This window comes from Lynx rufus, unplaced genomic scaffold, assembly GCF_022079265.1.
Source record: "Lynx rufus isolate CCGP_SWC_20201006 ecotype Redwood Valley unplaced genomic scaffold, mLynRuf1.p SCAF_13, whole genome shotgun sequence".
In the NCBI taxonomy this organism is placed as follows: domain Eukaryota; kingdom Metazoa; phylum Chordata; class Mammalia; order Carnivora; family Felidae; genus Lynx; species Lynx rufus.
This window is the reverse complement of record NW_025814827.1, coordinates 1455251-1476970: the sequence shown is the minus strand read 5'-3', so window position 1 is coordinate 1476970 and position 21720 is coordinate 1455251. Positions and strand designations below refer to the sequence as shown.

General features: G+C 39.4%; 1 protein-coding gene across 2 annotated transcripts in view; it reads left to right on the top strand.

Moving 5' to 3' along the window:
• PEAK1 (pseudopodium enriched atypical kinase 1) overlaps window positions 1-21720 on the top strand; it is a 190073-nt gene that overhangs the window by 91838 nt on the left and 76515 nt on the right. For both annotated transcript variants that reach the window (XR_006961219.1, XM_047074749.1), the window contains exon 3: window positions 16529-19782. Coding sequence is in view for 1 of the 2 variants with exons in the window: in XM_047074749.1 (XP_046930705.1) it covers window positions 16643-19782 (3140 nt within the window). In the remaining variant the exon portion in view is untranslated. The remainder of the gene's footprint in view (window positions 1-16528; window positions 19783-21720) is intronic.

The following is a 21720-nucleotide window of genomic DNA, read 5'->3' as shown; positions in this document are numbered from 1 at the left end:
TGGAAAGGGCATTTGGGCACCTTTGTGAGAAAGCAGTGGGACATACATATCTCCACTCAAATTAACATTATCTCAACTCATAGTTAAGTGGGTAGGGGATGTATAAATAAAGGACAGCATGAGAGACACTGTTATAATTCATCAAATTATAAGTAGAGTATTCACTTTTATTTTTGTACAGACAATACCAACAAAACTGATCTGAATTGATCAAATTAAATTTGTCTGAAACAAGAGTAAAGAGTCTATGAATGAGACCTAAGGCTCTTCCCTACCTGTCTAGTTTTCAGCTATGCCCTGAATAGGTAATGTTGCCAGGTAACTATTTCCATAGAGAAGAGTTGTTTCTTGTTATATATGAGAAATGTTTTTAATTGCTTGAGGTTATTAAAGGACTCTGACTGCAACTTTATTTCTCCCTCTGTTAAATTTGTTTGAGTGGTTCAAATTGGCATTTTAACCCAAATTTGCATTTACATAATCCTTTGACTTGATCGTAAATTTTAGAAAAGACTTTAAAGGTATTCATGTTACCAGATAGCGTGTTCATTGTGTTAAATACATCTCTGTACCTGTGTGTACACAACTTGATCTATGTATAGGAAAAAGACCTGGAAGGATATATAGTAAGATTTGGGGCTTGGGGTTTTGCTTGTTTGTTTGCATATCTTTATTTTCTGATTGCTTTTATAATCTAAAGAATTCAGTTATTTTTCATTTAAAAAATATAAGGATCGTAAGTTCTAGAGAGCTTGAGTAGCTTGCATAAAGTAAAATTACATATCCAATTAGTAATGGCCGTGAGGCTTGTTCATTTGTGCCCTGGGGCCAATTCTACTGATTGATGGGTTGTTCCGATAGGAATGGAAATACCACCCACTACTCTGGCAGCCATAAGGACCAGGGATGCAGCACTTCCTCAGGAAAAGCTGACATCCTACCTGTCACTTTTCACTCAGAGAAGCATTAGCTTCTGAGTGAGGTCCAATGATACCGACCACAGGCAGATATCTTCACTGATAAGGAGAATAAAGACACAGCATACTGTTGTTGAGGGTAATTAAGCTTTTCCTCTACCAGATTATGGTCTTCTCATTTATTAATATCCACTGACTCCCCATACTCCAAGCCTCTGCTGTTTTCTTAAGAACAGCCCTATGGAAACTCATTGGCATGTGCTCATGGCTGTCTGGAATGTATGAATTTTCTGGCCACAGTTCCCATCCTTAATGCTCCATCACTGATGCCATCCCTTCAGTTACTCAGCCTGTTTTATTTTTCTGTGTTTATTTTGTAGTAAAATAAAAGTAACTAGAGAATTGTCACTTTACCTTTCTCTTTCCCTCCCCCAGCCACTTCATCCTGAATCTTTTATATTGTTCTCACCAAACCATTTGCACGCAAAATTTAGAGTCAACTTAAATAAGAAAATAGCAATTAAAGTATTTTTTAATGGGGAGAATTTTTAATCACATACTTGGCTTTATAGTATGTTGGCTGTTTTCATTCCATTTTCTCCTTGTTCTCTACAGTTGAAGCAGTGAAAATTATTGCTGTTGAATTCTGTACACTTTTTAGTATGCCTCTGGGAAAATCATCCTTGGTCTTCATGGAGAGACACCCCAGAGTCATTGTCCATCCCCGTCCCTCTCCACTAGTCTCCCACTGGCTGCTAAGTATTATCCATTTGGCCTCTCAGATCAGCCCCTGCTCATTATTTCCTGCTACTTCTGTGTTAATTTGGGGCCTTACCTACTCTAGTATAGTAATAGTTGAGCTAACTACATTACCTCCTGTCAATGTGTCCTTTTCCACATTTGCCTGAATTCTTAAAGCACAGGTAGTATCACATTGCCCTATTGTACAGCAACCCCTTCCTGATACAATCTGACAGCATCTCTTGAAACTAATGCAAAACCCAAGTCCAAAACAGAATGCTGAAGTTTCTTTGCAAGTCTGTTGTTCAGAACTTGGAGTACGTTTATTTTCCCTGTAGAAACAATAAGTGGTAGATTGGTGTGCAGGTTAGCTGTAACTTTCAGTTAAACCATCCATGGTAATTGAGGCCTACCAGGATAGTTACCAGTATCTCCATAGAAATAGCAGAGCCCAACTGGTCTGTCAAGATGGCATACAGATATGTATGGAGGGTACTGGAAGGGATCATTCCCCTTCCTGTCCTCCATTGATATAGAGATTTAATAAAGGAGGAAAGAACGAATATTTGTGAAGCGCTTATTATAAATCAACCTCTATGTTATGCACTTTATATAGTTTGAGATGTAATTGACATAAGATTGCATAAATATAAGTTGTACAATGTGTTGGTTTGATACATTTATATATTGCAATATGATTACCACCATAGCATTAGCTAATACCTCTATGATGTCACATAATCATTTCTTTTTTGTGGTAGAACCTTTAAGATCTAGTCTCTTAGCCACTTTGAAGTATATAATACAGTATTGTTGACTGTAATCACTACGTTCTGCATTAGATCTCCAGAACTTACTCATCTTCTAACTGCAAGTTTGACCAACATCTGTCCAATTACCAACCCTCCCCACCAAGCCCCTGATAACAACCACTCTATTCTGTTTCTGTGAATGCGACTTTTTTAGACTGTGATATGTTGCAGTATTTGTCTTTCTCTGACTTATTCACTTAGCATAATGCCCTCAAGATCCATTTATGTCACAAATAGCAAGATTCCTTCTTTCTCATGGTTAAATAATATTCCATTATACATACCACATTATCTTTATCCATTCATCTGTTGATTGACACTTGTTTCCATATATTGGCTATTGTGAATAATGCTGCAATAAATATAGAAGTGCAGATATCTTTTTGATATTCTGTTTTCATTTCTTTATACCCAGAAGTGGGATTGCTGGATTATATGGTAGTTCTACTGAAAATTTTCTGAGGAACCTCCATACTGTTTTCCATGGTGGCCAAACCAATTTGCATTCCTAGCAATAATGGACAGGATTCCCTTTTCTCCACATCTTTGCCAACAGTTGTTATCTCTTATCTTCTTGATGATAGCCATTCTAACAGGTGTAAGGTGATATCTCATGGTGGTTTTGATTTGCATTTCCCTAATGATTAGCGATGAGCATCTGTTCATTTGGACACCTTCTTTGGAAAAATGTTTTTAGTTCCCCTGCCCTTTTGAAAATCTGTGGTTGTGTGTTTGTTTGTTTTTGTTTTGTTATGGAGTTACGAGTTCTTTATATATTTCAGATATTAATTCCTTATCCAGTATATGATTTGTAAATATTTTCTCCCATTCTGTAGGCTGACTTTTGATTTTGTTGATTGTTTCTTTTGTTGTGCAGAAGCTTTTTAGTTTGATGTAGTCCCATTTGTCAATTTTTGCTTTTGGTGCTTGTACTTTTGGTGTCATATTCAAAAAATTGTTGCCAAGACAACAATTGGAACTTGTTCCCCTCTTTTTTCTTCTAGGAGTTTTATGCCTTATGTTTAAGTTTCAGGCCTTGTGTTTAAGTTTTTAATCCATTTTGAATTGATTTTTGTGTATGGTGTAAGACAGGGATTCAGTTTCATTCCTTTGTGTGTGACTGTCCAGTTTTCCCAATTCCACTTATTGAAAAGACTCCTTTTGTGTTGTATATTCTTGGCTTCTTTGCTGGGAACTAATTGCCCATATATATGCATGGGTTTATTTCTGGGCTGTCTGTTCTTTTCCATTGGTCTATGTGTCCATTTTTAAGCCAGTACCATACTATACCTTTGTACCATACTGTAGCTTTATAGTATAGCTTGAAATCAGGAGTGTAATGCTTTTGGCTTTTCCTTTCTCAGGTTTGCTTTGGCTATTTAGAGTCTTTTACTGTTCCATACAAATTTTAGGATTGTTTTTTATATTTCTGTGAAAACTGCCATTGGGATTTTGATGGGGATTGCATTGAATCAGAAAAGAAGTAATAAAATTGATGATAAAATTATGACACGATTTTATAGATAGAAAATCCTAAAGATGACCATGAAAACTCTTGGAATTAATCAATGCATTCAGTAAAGTCACAAGATATAAAATCAATATACAGTAACTAGCTGTGTTTCTTTTCTTTTTTTTTTTAAATTTTTTTAACGTTTATTTATTTTTGAGACAGAGAGAGAGAGAGCATGAACAGCTGAGGGCCAGAGAGAGGGAGACACAGAATCTGAAACAGGCTCCAGGCTCTGAGCTGTCAGCACAGAGCCCGACACGGGGCTTGAACTCATGGACCGCAAGATCATAACCTGAGCTGAAGTCGGACGCTTAACCGACTGAGCCACCCAGGTGCCCCCTAGCTGTGTTTCTATACACTAACAACAAAATATCTGAGAAAGAAAGAAAAAATCCCATTCACAATAGCATTAAAACCAGTAAAATACTTAGGCATAACTTTAACCAAGGAAATGGGAGATGTGTATAATGAAAACTATAAGACTGATGAAAGAAGTTAAAGGAGACACAAACAAATGGAAAGATATCCTGTGTTTAAAGATCGGAAGAATTAATATTGCTAAAATGTCCATACTACTCAAAGCTATCTATAGATTCAATGCAATCCGTATATATTTTATCTTAATTCATTTGAACGACAGCCTCTGTGAGATAGATGACTATTATACTCCTTTAACAGATGCTTAGCAAGTTAATAATGTAAGTAAGATCACAAGAGTTATGCTTACCTGACATAAGAGAATATTGTTATTAAGCACTACTTTCAAACTTTAGTAATTTATAGGCTCCTTTTAATTGGCTAAAAATTGGAGTCTTTCACCATTGACACACATTATTACAATTTTACTTAAATATGAACAAATAAAATTAGATATAAATTCCTTACACTTGTGTTTCTCTTTTAACTCTAAACTGAAACAAACTTAAAAGTACAAAAGAAAAAAGCCTGTAAAACATAATGAAATGCAAATTAACGTTACTTTAATAAAGTGATGATGTTTTGCCAAAACTGAATTGCTGCTCACAACGTGAGTATGGAGCTGTCTGCCACCCCCAAAGGTGTCTTGGCAGCTTTCATTACCATTGACTCTCTTTTTCTGCCACGTTTCTTTGTCAGATGTTGAAAATCCAGGATCAATACAATGTGCGGTGACTGCACCATTATTTCATTTTGGTCTTTACTTAGTGGGACTGTATCATTTACATGTTAAGTGAGCCTCCTACTTTTCTCTTTATTCCTTACAATTAAAATTGTGTGCTTGATGCCAGTTCAGACTAGAAAAACAAATGTATCTGTACATTAGTAATCATGTTGCAAATCATGTTGCTATGCTTTGTTAATAAGTGGCCATTGCAATGATCCAGCATATGTTCATATCAAATTAATTTTAGATGTAAACTTTGTCTTCAGTTCAATATTAAAGTTATTTTGGAAAACTCATGTATAGACCCTTGGAAAAGATCCTGGATCCCAGTTTGAAAGATACTCTTTTAATGTATTTTTAAGCCATTATTTATTTGTAACCATCATAAAAATAATCCTTATTTATGTATTAGAACAGGTCCTCCAAATACTTTTACCAGGAAAAACTGTTACACTAGTTTGTTGTCGTGTCCCTTTGAAAGCAATGAATTTATATTTCTTTAAAGTATTGTAGAACTCAGACTTTAATTTAGAAGTGCTTTTTCTCTTTAAAAGTCTAAATTATAAATGTTTTACAGAATGTATTGTTTACTCTTTTCTGTAGCTGGGGAAGGGAAAATTTAGTTTGATTGGAAAAATAATACTTCATAGCAAATGTACAAGTCCCACAAGACAATAAAGCCTCCAGAAATGGTGAAGTGTGGTAACAAATGACATTATTGCTTCCTCTGATGATGTTGCTATAAACATTCTAGTGGGATTTCTCTCAGAATAATTGACTGTTTTGTGATTTCTCTTTCCTTCCCAACTTGCTTTTCCTCCTTTCTCTTCTTTTTCTTACCTTTGAATTTTGCAGTCCTCATTTCCCCTCTTTCTTATTCCTTTGTTTTCTTTTAAAGATTGTTTTTTTTTTTAAGTAATGTCTACACCCAACGTGGGGCTCAAACTTAAAACCCTGAGATCAAAAGTTACATGCTTCACCGACTGAGCCAGCCAAGCGCCCCTTTTATTCTTTTGTTTTATACCAGAGATCACCTATCTTTTCACATTTCAGTTAGCCTACAGTCCGGCTTTCTTCACTTGACAGTTGGCTCTGCAGTTGCAGGCAGTGGAGAGGAAGAAGACGGCAAGGCAGCTTCTGGCAGCATCTCACCCACCCTTCATTCTCAATAAGCTACGAAAGAGGCCCTCCTAATAGGGTGGCTCCTGGAAGATTATGCTTAATTTGCCTCAAAATATTCACTCTGAAGCACATAAAGCACAACTTTGGGGGCAGCCATAGCTAATTTTATATGCTTGTTGCTTTCTTCCTAGCTTGCTTCCACAGCTTTGCTGTGAGCACATGGACCCTGCCCACCTCAGAGCTGAGCTAGGAAGGTGTGGGTGTGCCTCCTTCTGACGCTTCTTTGTTCAAGTTAGAATTCCGCTGTGGTGGGCAGTGCTGCTGCTGCTGAGTGGACCGCCTTTCAGGTATCACCATGCTGTGGCTAAAGCAGCCTCCAGATGCTAGGGATAGCTGAACTTTACCATCTGTGCATACATGCATTCATTCATCCCTTCACCCATCCTGACTCTGTCATTTACTAACTGTGTGACCTTGAGCAGGTCTCAGTTTCTTTATTAGTAAAATGAAGCTAATAATTATGTACATCGTAGGGTTCTTATGAGAATAAGAGCTTTCATGTGTAAAAAAATGCTTCAAGTGGTGCCTGGCACTTAGTAGTAAATGCTAGCTAAAATTATTATTATTCAGCAAGCGTTTATTTAGTATCCAGTATCTTCCAAGCAATCCAAGAGATGTGGACATGAAAAAGACACAGCCTTGCCAGGGCACCTGCGTGGCTCAGTCGGTTAAGCATCTGACTTTTGATCTCAGCTGAGGTCATGATCTCATGGTTCTTGAGATCAAGCCCCACATCGGGCTCTGTACTCACTAAGTGGAGCCTGCCTGGGATTCTCTCACTCTCTCGCTGTCTCTCTGCCCCTCCCCAGCTGGTGCTGTCTGTCTGTCTGTCTGTCTCTTTCTCTCTCTCAAAATAAATAAATAAATAAACTTAAAAAAAAATAAAAAGACATAGTCTTGCCTTCTAGGGACTTCTGTAACTACCATACAACATGGTATTATAATAAAGGTATTTAGGAAGTCAAGTAAAGCTTCATCACACAGGTAAAATTTGAACTGGGTCTTAAAGGATAAATAGTTTTGCCTAATGAAACAGCGCTGGATGAAATACGTTCCAAGCAGAGGGAACAGCTTGTGAACGGAATAAAACTGCAAGAGACTGTGGAGTCCTTGGCTGTTATTAGATAACATTTTAACCTCCTCTCTGATGTATACCTTCTTAAGTAGGGATCTGAGGTGGGTTCAGTGTACATTTTGGAACTTATAATCTTATGACTAGTTATTACCAAGTTTATAATAGTAATTATTATTATTATTGAACTGGTTCATCAAAGAGTTTGAACTTAAAAACTGAGTTGGGAGCTAAGCGGTGCAGCTTTACAGTCGTGTGTTTGCTGACGCATGGCTCTTATCCGGAGATGGCTACCATGTGACAGGAACAGTAAATGGCTAGAGAAAAACTTGTGGTTAGAGCAGTTGGAAGTGCATGGGCTTCCTCCTTTCAACAGAGCTCTAGTTACGTTTTCCAAATTAAGCAGGTTTTACTTTGCTTTCTTCTTTAAACAGGAGACCCTTATATCTTAAGATCTTGCCTACTGTTGTGATAGCAAAGAAGTGTGATTTTTTTCTTCCACGAAGGGGTGGGGAGGAGGTCAGATGTCAAATAAGGAAGGTTGCTTTCACTCATGGAATTTCCATTCATGTTCCAAATTAAAGCCGTGTTTTATCTCCTACAAAGTCTTTTCCTGCAGCTTTGCTTTTCTCTTCCTTTCCCCACCCTTTTAGTCATCTACTGAAGGGTTTGGCAGCTGGCTGAGGTATCGGGTCAGCGTTTTTCACTGTGGCAGAAGGAAAGGTTGGGAACAGTGACGTGGGGCTACTTGTCACATTTTCCTTTCCTTTTTTTATATAAGTAACCCACATGCGCCATTACAAAAGCCTAATGAGAACCCTGACTTGTAAATTTTACCCCGGTATCCTGGAGATGGACAAATGTGTAGGATGACATATAGGCAGTAGTTCCTCACTGAAAGTGTCCTTAAAAGCCCATGTACAGCACTGAGGATTCTTGACTCTGTCTCTATGGCAATGTGACAGATTTTATGAAGAGAAACAATGGCCTCCGGGAGTCATAGGATTGGGGAAGGAGCCTAGCAGTCCATTCCCCATCCTCCTTTATTATGAACAGATTCTCCTTGGGTGCCTTTAGGAAACACTCTATATATGGTGTTTAATATACCACCTACACAGTCTCCCCTCTTCACCGACTTGGAAATTGCATCCAGCTTGAGGAGCTCCAGCCCTTTCTGTGGGCCTGTTTATTCCAAGATTGAAATCCAGTGTGGATTTAGTTGTTTTGTATCAAATCTGCTTGAAACCGTTGGACTCGAAGCAAACTAATTATTGTCATTGTCCATATAGCAGTAGAGAGAGTAAAAAACAGTAATAGGTTCTTAAAAAGCTGTCACAACTTGAAGTGAAATAGGCTACTCTTCAACAGTTTCATCTGTAGCCTGAAGGGCTTTGGTCTTAAAAACCATCACATATGAAATCAGATCTTAGATCATGGAATCCTAGCTGGCATCTGGGGGCAGCTTCAGCCATTCAGCTCTCTTCAACCGTTCGTCTGTGGGGTTTGCTTTGAGATTGTAAGGAATGTGGAAGCAAATGAGTTTTCTTATCAAACACTCCATTTGGGTACTCCGTATCAGACCTGTCTTGGCAAATAAATAGAAGACACCAGGGTAGACTGTCATATTTTCTTAAGTGCCTCAGGAGACACATATTTTATTTCTCAAGCAGAACTTTGGTGACTAGAATTTCCTGATTTGGGGGTGTCAGTGTTGAGCAGGCAAAACTGCTAGTTACTGAGTGCCAATGAAGTTATTTCACAAAGGCAGTAGAGCCCAAGAGCTCCTTGGACAGCGCTACATCTGATCGGGTACAGCTTTTCTTTCTAAGAGCCTGTTACAAGTTGAAATAGTTTTGACAGTGTCTTTAAGTGCATATCTTTGTCTCCAAACATAATTAGTGTTGAAAACTGAAGCCCTTGTAGTTAAGGCTTAGTGGCTTAGCCAGCAGCTCCATCTGGTGCTTGCTAAAGGTGTTTGCTTGATTCATCTCAGTTTTACAGCACTGTGAATACAGATGTACACAGAATTTGTAAAAGAATGTCAGCTCCAAGGTTTCAGTTTTATTGATGGCTTTCTGTTGCACACAGCACTGACATAAGCTAATTGTGTTCCTGGTGAATCTCATTTGTCCTGTTGATAATGTGATAGCTGCTAATCAACTCAGCAGCCCTTTCTTGACTGAATTAACTTACTAGCACTCAACATGGGGAATTATTTTTACTATTTATCTGCCAGGCTTGGAAAAAGAAAATATACTGTACTACTTAAAAGAGAAAATTGAATCCCTCTCTTATCAGTGGTGGATTTAACTTGGTTAACAAGATATTAGGCCAGGATGCCTTATTCTTTTATATTTAATGCCACATGGTGCTGAGTAGACAGGGAATGCCTTTTTTTTTTTTTTTAAGTGTATTTATTTATTTTGAGAGAGACAGGGAGAATGTGAGCTTGAGCAGGGGAGAGAGAGAATCCCAGGCAGGCTCTGTGTTGTCAGCACTTGCCAGATGTGGGACTCAAACCCAGGAACCGAACTGAACCGTGAGATCACGACCTGATCTGAAATCAAGAGTCGAATGCTTAACCGAGTGAGCCACCCAAGTGCCCCAACAGGGAATATCTTTTTAAAAAAATTCTTGGTGATTGACACGGACTGCTCTAAACTACTGATAGAAGTTACTTCCAAGTAATAGGATTACACATGATTTCTATTTTCTTTTATGCTTTTCTGATTTTTCACAGTGAGCATCTATATAACAAAAGAAAAAAATTCAGGTAACAATAGAAAAAATTATTTAAAAACAAAACATATTATAAGTTGCTGTAGCCTTGAATAGTCTCAGTTCTTTCTCAGGTCTTTTCTCATTCACAGCATGGCCCTTCAGGGGGGCTTCAGCCTTCCTCACCCATAAAACAGAAGGATCAAACGGGGGCCTGCTCAGTTTTAACATTCTTAGGTTTGGGATTATCTACCTCTTTTTCCTGTCTCTTTAGCGTCTCCCATTCTCCTGTGTCTTTCTCTAGTATTAATACTCAACATGATCTAGTTTTTGCCATCTTAAACTAAGGAAATCCTTTCTGGACAGCACTTCCTCCCCATATATGCCTGGCTCTTTCTTTCTTCTACTTCCCACATAAACTCTTCCAAAAGTTGTCTACAATTACTCACTCTACCTTCTCACTCTTCAGCTGACCACAGTCTGCTTTCCATCCCCACTGCTGCATCAAAATAGTTACAGTTGAAGTCACCAATGAGCTCATGTTACCAAGTTCAATGGGCAATTTAGGTCCTCAGTCCCTATTACCCCTCCGCAGCATTTGAACTAGTTGTCTTCTCCCCCTTCGTGAAATCTCCTCATCTGGCTCTGTGTCACACAGTTATGACTGTTATTTTTTAGGTTTTGGTTTTTTGTTTTTTGGGCTTTTTTGCTGAATGAATAAAATGTTTATTTTTCTTTTTTTTTTCCTTTTCCTGAAATTTATTGTCAAAATTGGTTTCCATACAACACCCAGTGCTCATCCCAACAGGTGCCCTCCTCAGTGCCCGTCACCCACTTTCCCCTCCCTCCCACCCCCCATCAACCCTCAGTTTATTCATTTTTGAGTTTTCTTAAGAGTTATTCTCTTCTCCCTGGTTCACCCACCAAGACCACCTCCCCAGCTCACTCTTCTTTTCTTTTTAGCCTGGATATTTCTGTAGTTATTCCCAAACCCACAAGAACAGCAGAATTCCCTTCTGTGTTCCAGACTTCTAAATTCACCTGTTTTCTCTATTATATGGTAACAAAATATGGACTAATAATCTTATTGCCGAAAAGTTGCATCATCTCCTCCAGTGTTGTCTATCTCAGTAAGTGGCCCCACAAATCATTTAAGTACATAAACCCCAAATCTCAACATCTGTTACTCTCTCCAGAATCTAGTCATTCGTGAATCTACATTTCTCTGCCTTCCATGATGCCACATCCTAATTCAGATCTTCATCATATCTTATTTTGCCAACAGCAGCCCTTCGAACAGTCTCCCGGCTTTCTCTCCTGTCTTCTACCAGCTTATTGTCCATAGAGCAGCCAGAGCTGTTTTTTATTTTTAAGTCAGATGTATTAAGGTTTGATTTATATAATCTTTTTTTAGTGTACAGTTCTATAAATTTTGACAAATGCATGGAGTCCTATAACCACCACCACACATTTGGATTATTCCAGTTTTTGCCTATAAACCTTCGTGTACAGGCTATAATGCAAACATAACTTTTCATTTCTCTTGGGTGAGTACCTATTGGTGAGACTGCTGGGTCCCATGGAAAGCTCATGTTCAACTTTTATGAGAAACTGCCAAACTGTTTTCCAAAGTGGCTGTGCCATCTGCATTCCCACCAGCACCATATGAATTTCACTTGCACCACATTCTCCCTCAGTATTTGATTTTGTTTTCATTGTAACCTTTCTAATAGATGCATAGTGGCAGCTCACTGCAGTTTTAATGTGCATTTCTGTATGACTAAGGATATTTAGCACCTTTCACATGTTAATATGCAATCCATGTACTTTTGGTGAAGTGACTGCTCAAACCTTTTGCCGACTTTTTATCAGATATTTTCTTTTTATTAAATATTGAAAGTTCTTCATATATTCTGGATACAAAGTCCTTTGTCAGATATGTACTTGGCAAAAAACTTCTCATCTGTGGCTTATCTTTCATTCTCTTATCAGTATCTTTGTCAGAGCAAACATTTTTAAAATTTGATAAAATCCAAATTGTCTGTTTTTTTTTTTTTTAATGAATCATGCCTTTCATATTGTATCTGGGAACTCAGCCTAATTCAAGGTCACAAAGATTTTCTTCTGTTTTTTCCTATTAAAACCTCTATAGCTTTACACTTTGGTCTATGTACTGCTGTAGCGAGCACTATAGCTTTACACTTTATGCTTAGATCTGGGGTAATTTCCATATACAGTATGTGAGGTATGAATCAAGGTTTACTTTGTTGCCTATGGATATCCAATTATTCTAGCACATTTGTTGAAAAGAATATTCACTGATAGAGGCATGTATCAGTTGCCTATATTCGTATGGTTCTATTTCTGGACTCCTTTCTGTGCCTATTTTGATCTATGTCAGGGGTCAGCACAGTTTTTCTGTAAAGAACTAGATAGTAAGTATTTTAGGTTCTATAGGCCCAAAGGCAAAATTGGAGATATTATGTAAGTACTTGTATAACAAGAGAAAAAAATTTTCCGTGAATTTTTAAAACAAATTGCAAAATACAGGAATTGAGTACAATTTTCTGAAACACAGCTCTACTAATACAAACAGTGGAATTCTTTTTTGGGATAGGGATAACATTTTGCTTAATTAGGATGCAAAGTTAGTGTTTCCTCTTATCAAACTTGATTATAAATGTTTATTGATGCATATCTGTAGTGAAATTTGACATTTTTATCTTGGAAAAATGTCCTTTTACACGGGCGATACACATGGGTCATGACACATGGATCAAAACTGCAATTTGAGGGGTACCTGGGTGGTACATGGGTCATGATCTCGCGGTCTGTGGGTTTGAGCCCCGCGTCGGGCTCTGTGCTGACGGCTCAGAGCCTGGAGCCTGCTTCAGATTCTGTGTCTCCCTCTCTCTCTGCCCTTCCCCCGCCCATGCTCTGTCTCTCTCTCTCTCTCTGTCAAAAATAAATAAACATTAAAAAAAAATTTTTTTTAAGGAAAGCACTGCAAAGTGATGAGAGCGCCCCATGCAGTCTGTCCCAAGCTCCTCAACTCCCCACTGTAGCATAAAGCCTCCAGGAACAGTATGCAAACAAATGAGCCTGGCTATCTTCCCATAAAGCTTTATTTATGGGCACTCTATTGGGAATTTCATGTAATTTTCACTTGTCACAAAATACTATTCTTTTGGATTTTTTAATCATTTGAAAAATTTTAAAGCATCCTTAGTTTAGGACATACAGAAACAGGCAGCAGGCTAGATTTGTTTGCCCCACTTTCCCCATTTATGTTTCTATCTTTTGCCAGTACCCCATTGTCAGGATTACTGTAGCTTTACGCTAAGTCTTAAAATCAGGTAATATGAGTCCTCCAACTTCGTTCTTTTTCAAAATTGCTTTGGCTATTCTAGTTCCTTTGCCTTTCTGTATAAATTTTAGAATTAGTTTGTTGATTTCTCCTAAAAAATCCTGCTTGGATTTTTTTAGAATTATGTTGAATCTACAGAGCAGTTTGGGAGAAATTAACGTCTTCATAATACTGAGAGAATTTGGTATCTCTCTCCACTTACTTAGGTCCACTTTGATACCTTTTTATCAGCATTTTGTAGTTTTCTACATAGAGATTTTAGATTTTGTACATATTTTGTTAGATCTGTAGCTACGTATTTCTTGTATTTTCCTCAGAGCTGGCTTTTTTTTTTAATTTTTTTTTCAACGTTTATTTATTTTTGGGACAGAGAGAGACAGAGCATGAACGGGGGAGGGGCAGAGAGAGAGGGAGACACAGAATCGGAAACAGGCTCCAGGCTCTGAGCCATGAGCCCAGATCCTGACGCGGGGCTCGAACTCACGGACCGCGAGATCGTGACCTGGCTGAAGTCGGACGCTTAACCGCTTAACCGACTGCGCCACCCAGGCGCCCCAGAGCTGGCTTTTTTAAATGCAAATTGGATCATGTTGTTTCCCCTATTTAAAACCTTTCAGTGTCTTCCCACTCCTCTTAAGATAAACTCTGTAATCTTTAAAAGCCTAAAGGGCCGTGCATGATGTGGCCCCTGCTTTCCTTTTCAGCCTAATTTTATGCCATTCTTTCCCTTGCTCAAAATGTTCCAATCTCAGACTAGCAGGAAATGCTTTTATCAACTAAGGGATAGCTTTTTGAATATCTGAAGGACTAAATAAATGTTTTCAAACAAACACTTGAAAAATATACTCTTACCATATTGAAATGAGCCATTTGATAATCTCCAGCAAAGAATGAACTTAGGTTTCAGCCAGGCTGTTGGGCTCTCTGTATGGAATACTTTGATCTTTAAGTCTGTACTTCTTTCACTGAGGCAGAATGCTTTATGAGTATTGTTCACAAGGGACTTAGCTCTGTGTGTATGTGTGTGTGTGTGTGTGCACGTGTGTGTGCACACATACACGTGTGCACACACATGCAAGCTAAAGAAAATATTCTTTTCTTTACACACATGCTGAGACTCGACAGAAAGGCTGCATTTCTAATGAAACAAAAGATCTTTTTTGCTGTCATTATACATGAGTAAAGTTAAACTCTCTAGCCATTAAAATAGTCTTACACATACATGCCTACTGCCAACTTTATTATAATATCCAAATTAGAAATATAACACTGTAGTGATATTCTGTGGGAAAGTCTGCAGCTCTGTGCCTAAGACAAAAGGGAGAGTCACAAGATTAGTTTTTTTTTAAATAAACTTTAAACCCAGCACATTTAGTCAAACCGTATTTATTTAGCTCCTTATGCTAGACATGTAGAGATGAACAAGATAGAGCCCAGACCTTAAAAAGCTCAAAAACTAGTGAGTAAACAGACAATTAAAAATGAACGTGCAGATCACCTACCTGGGTGGCTCAATCAGTTAGGTGACCAACTCTTGATTTTGCCTCAAATCATGATTCATGATTCATGAGATTGAGCCCCACTTTGGGCTCTGTGCAGACAGCAGACAGCAGACAGCACGGAGCCTGCTTGGGATTCTCTCTACCCGGCTTGCACACATGTATGCACACTCTCTCTTTCTCAAAATAAATACATAAACTTTTTTTTTTTGGTAATGAAAGTGCTTGTTCATGGAGGTATGTCTAAGTGGCTTTGATAGTATCAAGGAGAAATGAGTAGCCCAGTGGGATTTACAACATTAATCAGACTAGCTGATGTTTAAGACATAAGGCTAGAAGGGAGGCAAAGACCAAATCATGAAAACCTAAGGGGCTTGTGTTCCTTCCTCGAACTCAGAGGTTCCAACACCTCAGTGCACTTAAAACTTGTTAAAACAAACAAACACGGAGAACTTGTTTTAAAAAATCAAATTCTTGGACTCTTCCCTCAGAGATTGACTACGTAGGTGTGTAGTGCTTCCCCAAGTGGTTCTTACTTAGCTGGCAACCCCTAGTCTGCACACTGACATTTGAGAGTCAGTGCATAGGTAAGACTGAGCACAGAATAGTTAAGCTAGGTAGTAAGTTGATCCTCTTAGCTTTTCAGAAAGGTAAATCTGATGGTAGTATCTCATTAAATACGAATTCTGATCCAGTAGGTCTGGGGTTATACCTGAAATACTGCATTTCTAACAAGTTCCCAAATAAGGCTGATACTCCTTATGTGGGGACCACATTTTGAGTAGCAAATGTAGAGAGATTGGATTGGAGTGGGGTGAGACTGCAAGCATGAAGATCAGTTAACAGCTTATTGCAGGAATCTAGGCAAAAGATGGTGAATATCTGAACCGCTAGCAGGGTCTGGTAATGACAAGAAAGAGTTCCAGTGAAATGTAATAGATAGAATTGGCAAGACTAATTTAAGGAGTTAGATGTGGAGTTAGAAGTGAAGGAAGAGGTGTCAAGAATTGAGTTTAGTTATCGAAGTAGATGATGGGGACATTAACTGAAATAGGGTAAAGACAGAGAAAGGAGGTGGCCTGGAGAGTAGAGGAGGGCTGATTAGAGTAGAAAAGTTTCTTGCAGTTGAGAAAAGGGGTAGCTAGAGGCTTAGTTTGAATGCACTCAGATTGAGGAGTCTATGAGGTAGCCAAAATTAAAAGGGCAGGTGGAGGAGGAACCTACAGTGAACTAAGAAGTATCACACAGGTTGTAGATAATAAAAAGAGCAGTTTGAAACGCATTTCCAGAAGGGGAAGTTCACAGTAGCATTGCCACATAGATATCAAGTGAAAGATTATATATAGTTCAATGAGAGTATACAAAAATTATGGCTGAAAGACGAACTTTCCAAAATGCTAACTGGCTTAAGGAGTTCAGAAAGCACCCAAATTAATTAATCTTTCAATCTGTTCACTTAAAGAAAAGTTTAGGAGTGGAGCCAGTTTTTTTAAGTCATTCATCATGATAAGCCTCGTTGTGCCTTTTCCATTTAGATTTTCTTTTTTTTTTTCCCTCCCACAGATTGATCATACTTACAAGAGCTGCTATGATACATAGGGGAGGTGAAAACTGATGGATGAAAGTTTTGCTATGCACTGAAAGGAAAGCATTGTCTGTGAAGGTCTTTTCTTAAAAATGTCTGCTTGTAACACCTTTACTGAACACGTGTGGAAACCTGGTGAATGCAAGAACTGCTTTAAGCCTAAAAGCTTACACCAGCTCCCCCCAGACCCTGAGAAGGCACCCGCCACCCATGGCAATGTGAAAACTAATGCCAATCACAGTAATAACCACCGCATGAGGAACACTGGGAATTTCCGTCCTCCTGTGGCTAAAAAACCCACTATAGCTGTGAAACCCACTATGATGGTGGCAGATGGGCAGAGTGTATGTGGTGAACTTAGTATCCAAGAACACTGTGAGAACAAACCTGTCATCATAGGGTGGAACCGAAACAGGACGGCCTTGAATCAGAAACCACTTAATAATAATAATGAAGATGATATTGAAGGATTTAGCCATGTTCCTAAGCCCTATGGCAATAATGATAGTGCAAAGAAGATACCAAATAACAATAATGGTCTAACTGATGTGTTAAAAGAGATAGCAGGCTTGGATACCACCCCTCAGATGAGAGGAAATGAAACAAACTCCAGAGAAACATTCTTAGGAAGAATAAATGATTGCTATAAAAGATCATTGGAAAGAAAGCTTCCACCAAGTTGCATGATGGGTGGTATAAAGGATACTCAGGGCAAGCATGTTATTCTGAGTGGGAGCACAGAAGTGATCAGTAATGAAGGGGGCCGGTTCTGTTACCCAGAGTTTTCTAGTGGCGAGGAGAGTGAGGAAGATGTACTTTTCAGTAACATGGAGGAGGAGCATGAGAGCTGGGATGAGAGCGACGAAGAGCTGCTGGCCATGGAGATTCGCATGAGAGGGCAGCCCCGCTTTGCTAACTTCAGGGCAAATACTCTGTCTCCTGTTCGATTCTTTGTGGACAAAAAATGGAATACTGTCCCCCTGCGAAATAAGTCTCTGCAGAGAATCTGTGCTGTAGACTATGATGACAGTTATGATGAAATCCTAAATGGTTATGAAGAGAATTCTGTGGTCTCCTGTGGACCAGGAAGCATGCAGAGCATGGTGTCATCTGACTCTACATCACCAGACTCTTCTTTAACAGAAGAGTCACGTTCTGAGACAGCCAGTGGTTTATCCCAGAAGATCTGTAATGGAGGAGTATCTCCTGGTAACCCGGGAAATTCTAAGGACATGAAGGAAAATGAGCCCAATTATGAAAGTCTCTCTGGTAATAATCAGGAAAAGGACTCCTCACAAGCACCTAAAAGCTCAGTAAAAGTTCCGGAAACACACAAAGCAGTCCTTGCTCTCCGATTAGAAGAGAAGGACGGCAAGATTGCTGTACAGACTGAGAAGCAAGAAAGTAAAGCCTCTACCGATATTGCTGGGCAAGCAGTAACCATTAACCTTGTCCCCGTAGAAGAGCAAGCAAAGCCCTACCGAGTTGTGAATCTGGAACAGCCACTGTGCAAGCCATATACTATCGTGGACGTGTCGGCAGCCATGGCCACTGAGCACCTCGAGGGCCCTATTACCAGCCCCAAGACAAAAATCTCCACTTCTACTCCAAACTCTCCGATGACATCACCTGCATCGACGTCAGGACAAATAAGTGCCCATTTCCAAAAATCCAGTGCAATACGATACCAGGAAGTATGGACTTCCAGTACCAGTCCACGACAAAAGATACCCAAGGTGGAATTAATTGGTGGTGGAACTGGACCAAATGTCCCTCCAAGGAAAAACTGTCACAAGTCAGCACCTACTTCACCGACAACTACAAACATTTCCTCTAAAACCATCCCTGTTAAGTCACCCAATTTGTCTGAAATAAAATTTAATAGTTATAACAATGCTGGTATGCCACCTTTTCCAATCATCATTCACGACGAGCCAACCTATGCTCGGAGTTCTAAAAATGCCATCAAAGTTCCCATTGTAATCAACCCAAATGCATATGACAATCTAGCCATTTATAAAAGTTTTCTTGGAACAAGTGGAGAACTCTCAGTGAAGGGAAAAACCACAAGTGTAATAAGCCATACTTATGAAGAAATAGAAACTGAAAAACTGTCCGATAACACCACTAGCAAACCTACTGAGTGCCCCCAAGCCAAAGGGCTTTCAAGTAGCACAGAGCGTAAAAGGGGCTCAGTGGCTCAAAAGGTTCAGGAGTTTAACAGCTGTCTGAACAGAGGTCAGTCTTCACCACAGAAAAGTTATAGTTCTGGCCACAGCTCCCCAACAAAGATCCAGAGAACCACTCAAGAACCTGTGGCCCAAATAGAAGGCACTCAGGAGTCTCAGACGGTCAGCAGCAGCAGCAGCAGCAGCACCAGCACCAGAGAGAAAGCAAGCACAGTGCTTTCTCAGATTGTGGCTTCTATCCAACCACCACAGTCTCCTCCAGAAATGCCCCAGTCTGGCCCTAAAGCATGCAGTGTGGAAGAGCTCTATGCAGTCCCTCCAGATGCTGACGCTGCTAAGAGTACACCAGTCCGACCCAAGTCTCTCTTTACGTCTCAGCCCAGTGGGGAGGCTGAAGCCCCTCAGACCACAGAAAGTCCCACTGCCAGAGTGCGGAAAGATCCACTCGCAAAGCCAGTCACTGCCCCTCTCTCCAAGTTAGTGGCTAACTCCCAGGGTGAGCCACCCCCTCCCTTCCCCCCACCTCGTTCTACTTCCTCCCCTTACCATGCGGGCAACCTTTTGCAGAGGCATTTCACCAACTGGACCAAGCCAACCAGTCCTACCAGGTCAACGGAAGCTGAATCAGTTTTGCACTCTGAAGGCAGCAGGCGGGCAGCTGATGCAAAACCTAAACGCTGGATATCATTTAAAAGCTTCTTCCGCCGCCGGAAAACAGACGAGGAGGATGACAAAGAGAAAGACCGAGAGAAAGGGAAACTGGTGGGCCTGGATGGCACAGTCATCCACATGCTGCCGCCTCCTCCAGTTCAGCGCCATCACTGGTTCACAGAGGCAAAAGGACAGTCCAGTGAGAAGCCAGCCATTGTCTTTATGTACAGGTGTGATCCTGCCCAAAGCCAGCTCAGCGTGGATCAGAAGGCCAGAGCAGACCAGTCAGCACTTGTAGAAAAAGATGGGACAGAGGATGGGTTACTACAGGACTCAGAGAAGAAGAAAAGGAGTCATTCTTCTCCGTCACAGATCCCTAAAAAAATTCTCAGGTATGTAAAATAGAATGGCAGAATATGAGAATTTTTTAACACATTTTTAGATGCTAAGTTTTTTATATCTTTCAGGTTGCATAAGAGCCATTTCTGTCTGGAAGTAGCACTCAGTGGCCATCATCTATCTTTATAACTGCATTCCAAGATTAGAGTATTATTAAAGTGATCTTATTGCACTGAACAAGGTTTATGGCCCTGGATCTTTAGCTAAAGTAGCCTGCTGCATTCTGGTGAGTGCAGAGGGGCTTGAACATAGAAAAGCAAATCCATAACACCCTAATAGCAGTAAATAATATGTTGCTTTGAAATGCTATGATAGTGTGAGGAAGAAACGGGATCAAATGAATAAATGGTGATACTCTTCTTACCCTCACTGTAGATGGAATAAAGCTCTTCAAGCGATTTGTTCTGGCTTTCACCAAGGTGTAGCTCTATATCATTACTTTGTTTTCAGGGAATATTTGTTTTTTTAATGCTGTCTCTTTCTGTCTTCCTTCCAAGTATTGTGGAAATTTTGGGGTGGGGGTGGAGTTGGGGGCAAGCAGTCTAGTTATTTAACATGTAGGTGATATAAGAGAAGATGGTTACTGAGATTGAGACCCAGTAGTAGAATCCATAATGCCAGCTGGGCAAACGGCCCACCCGCCTCAGTTCTCTAGGTATCCATTTTCTTTCCTTCTTTAATAACTCTTTCTTGATCACCTACTCTGTGTAAAGCACATTGTAAATAGCTCTCTTGAATCCATACAACAGCCCTACAAATTGGTTGTATACAGATGAGGAAACTGAAAATCAGAGAAGTTAAGAATTGACCAGATTCACATAGCTCACAACTGCCAGAGTCAGAATTCAAACTTTGGTTTGGCTGACTCTAAAGCTTGCATTCTTCCCACAGTGTTGCACTGTTAATGAACACAAGAGTAAATGAAGTTTTTATATTTTCACTTGTAATCATTCACATAAACATTTATGTTTAGGAAGCCTAAAATTGTTGTTTCTCATTCATATTGTAAGCAAAATTAATGAACTGCCAATAAAAACAAGAACCACTATCCCAAATTTGTAACAAATGGGATGATTTCTTTATATCCCCTGTACTTCTTAATTTATTTATTTTTAAACGTTTCATTTATTTATTTATTTATTTATTTATTTATTTATTTATTTATTTATTTATTTCTATGAATATAATTTATTGTCAAGTTGGCTTATATACAATACCCAGTGCTCATCCCAACAAGTGCCCTCCTCAGTGCCCATCACCCATTTTCTCCTCTCCCCCACGCCCCCCCATCCACCCTCAGTTTTTTCTCTGTATTTAAGAGTCTCTTGTGGTTTGCCTCCCTCCCTCTCTGTAGCTTTTTTCCTTCCCTTTCTTCCCCCATGATCTTCTGTTAAGTTTCTCAAGATCCACATATGATTGAAAACATGGTATCTGTCCTTCTCTGATTTATTTCACTCAGCATAATGCCTTCTAGTTCCATCCACATTGCTGCAAATGACATTAAACATTTTATTTTTAAGTAATCTCTACACCCAATATGCAGCTCAAACCCACAACCGCATGATCAAGAGTCACATGCTTTACCGACTAAGCCAGCCAGGCACCCCAGTACTTTTTACTTTTAAACAAAGATATGCCCTGAGTATTCTTTCATCTGATTCTAAGTCTGCCTCCCTGTTGACTTACAGTAAGCCTTTTCTACCAGGCCTGGCATTTTCTTTGGCAAAGACAGCAAAGTCTTATGATAGGGCAAATCCTCTTACCAGCTTTTTTATTAGAAAAGTATAAATAAAAATGAAGTGAATACTTAATGCCTTCACTTTTTCGAGCAAAATGTTAGCAAGTTTATATGTTTATCTGTATACTCTTTACAAAAATAAGCTTTTTACATAACCCCCAAATAGTTGTCAAAATGCTAGCAAGTTCCTGTT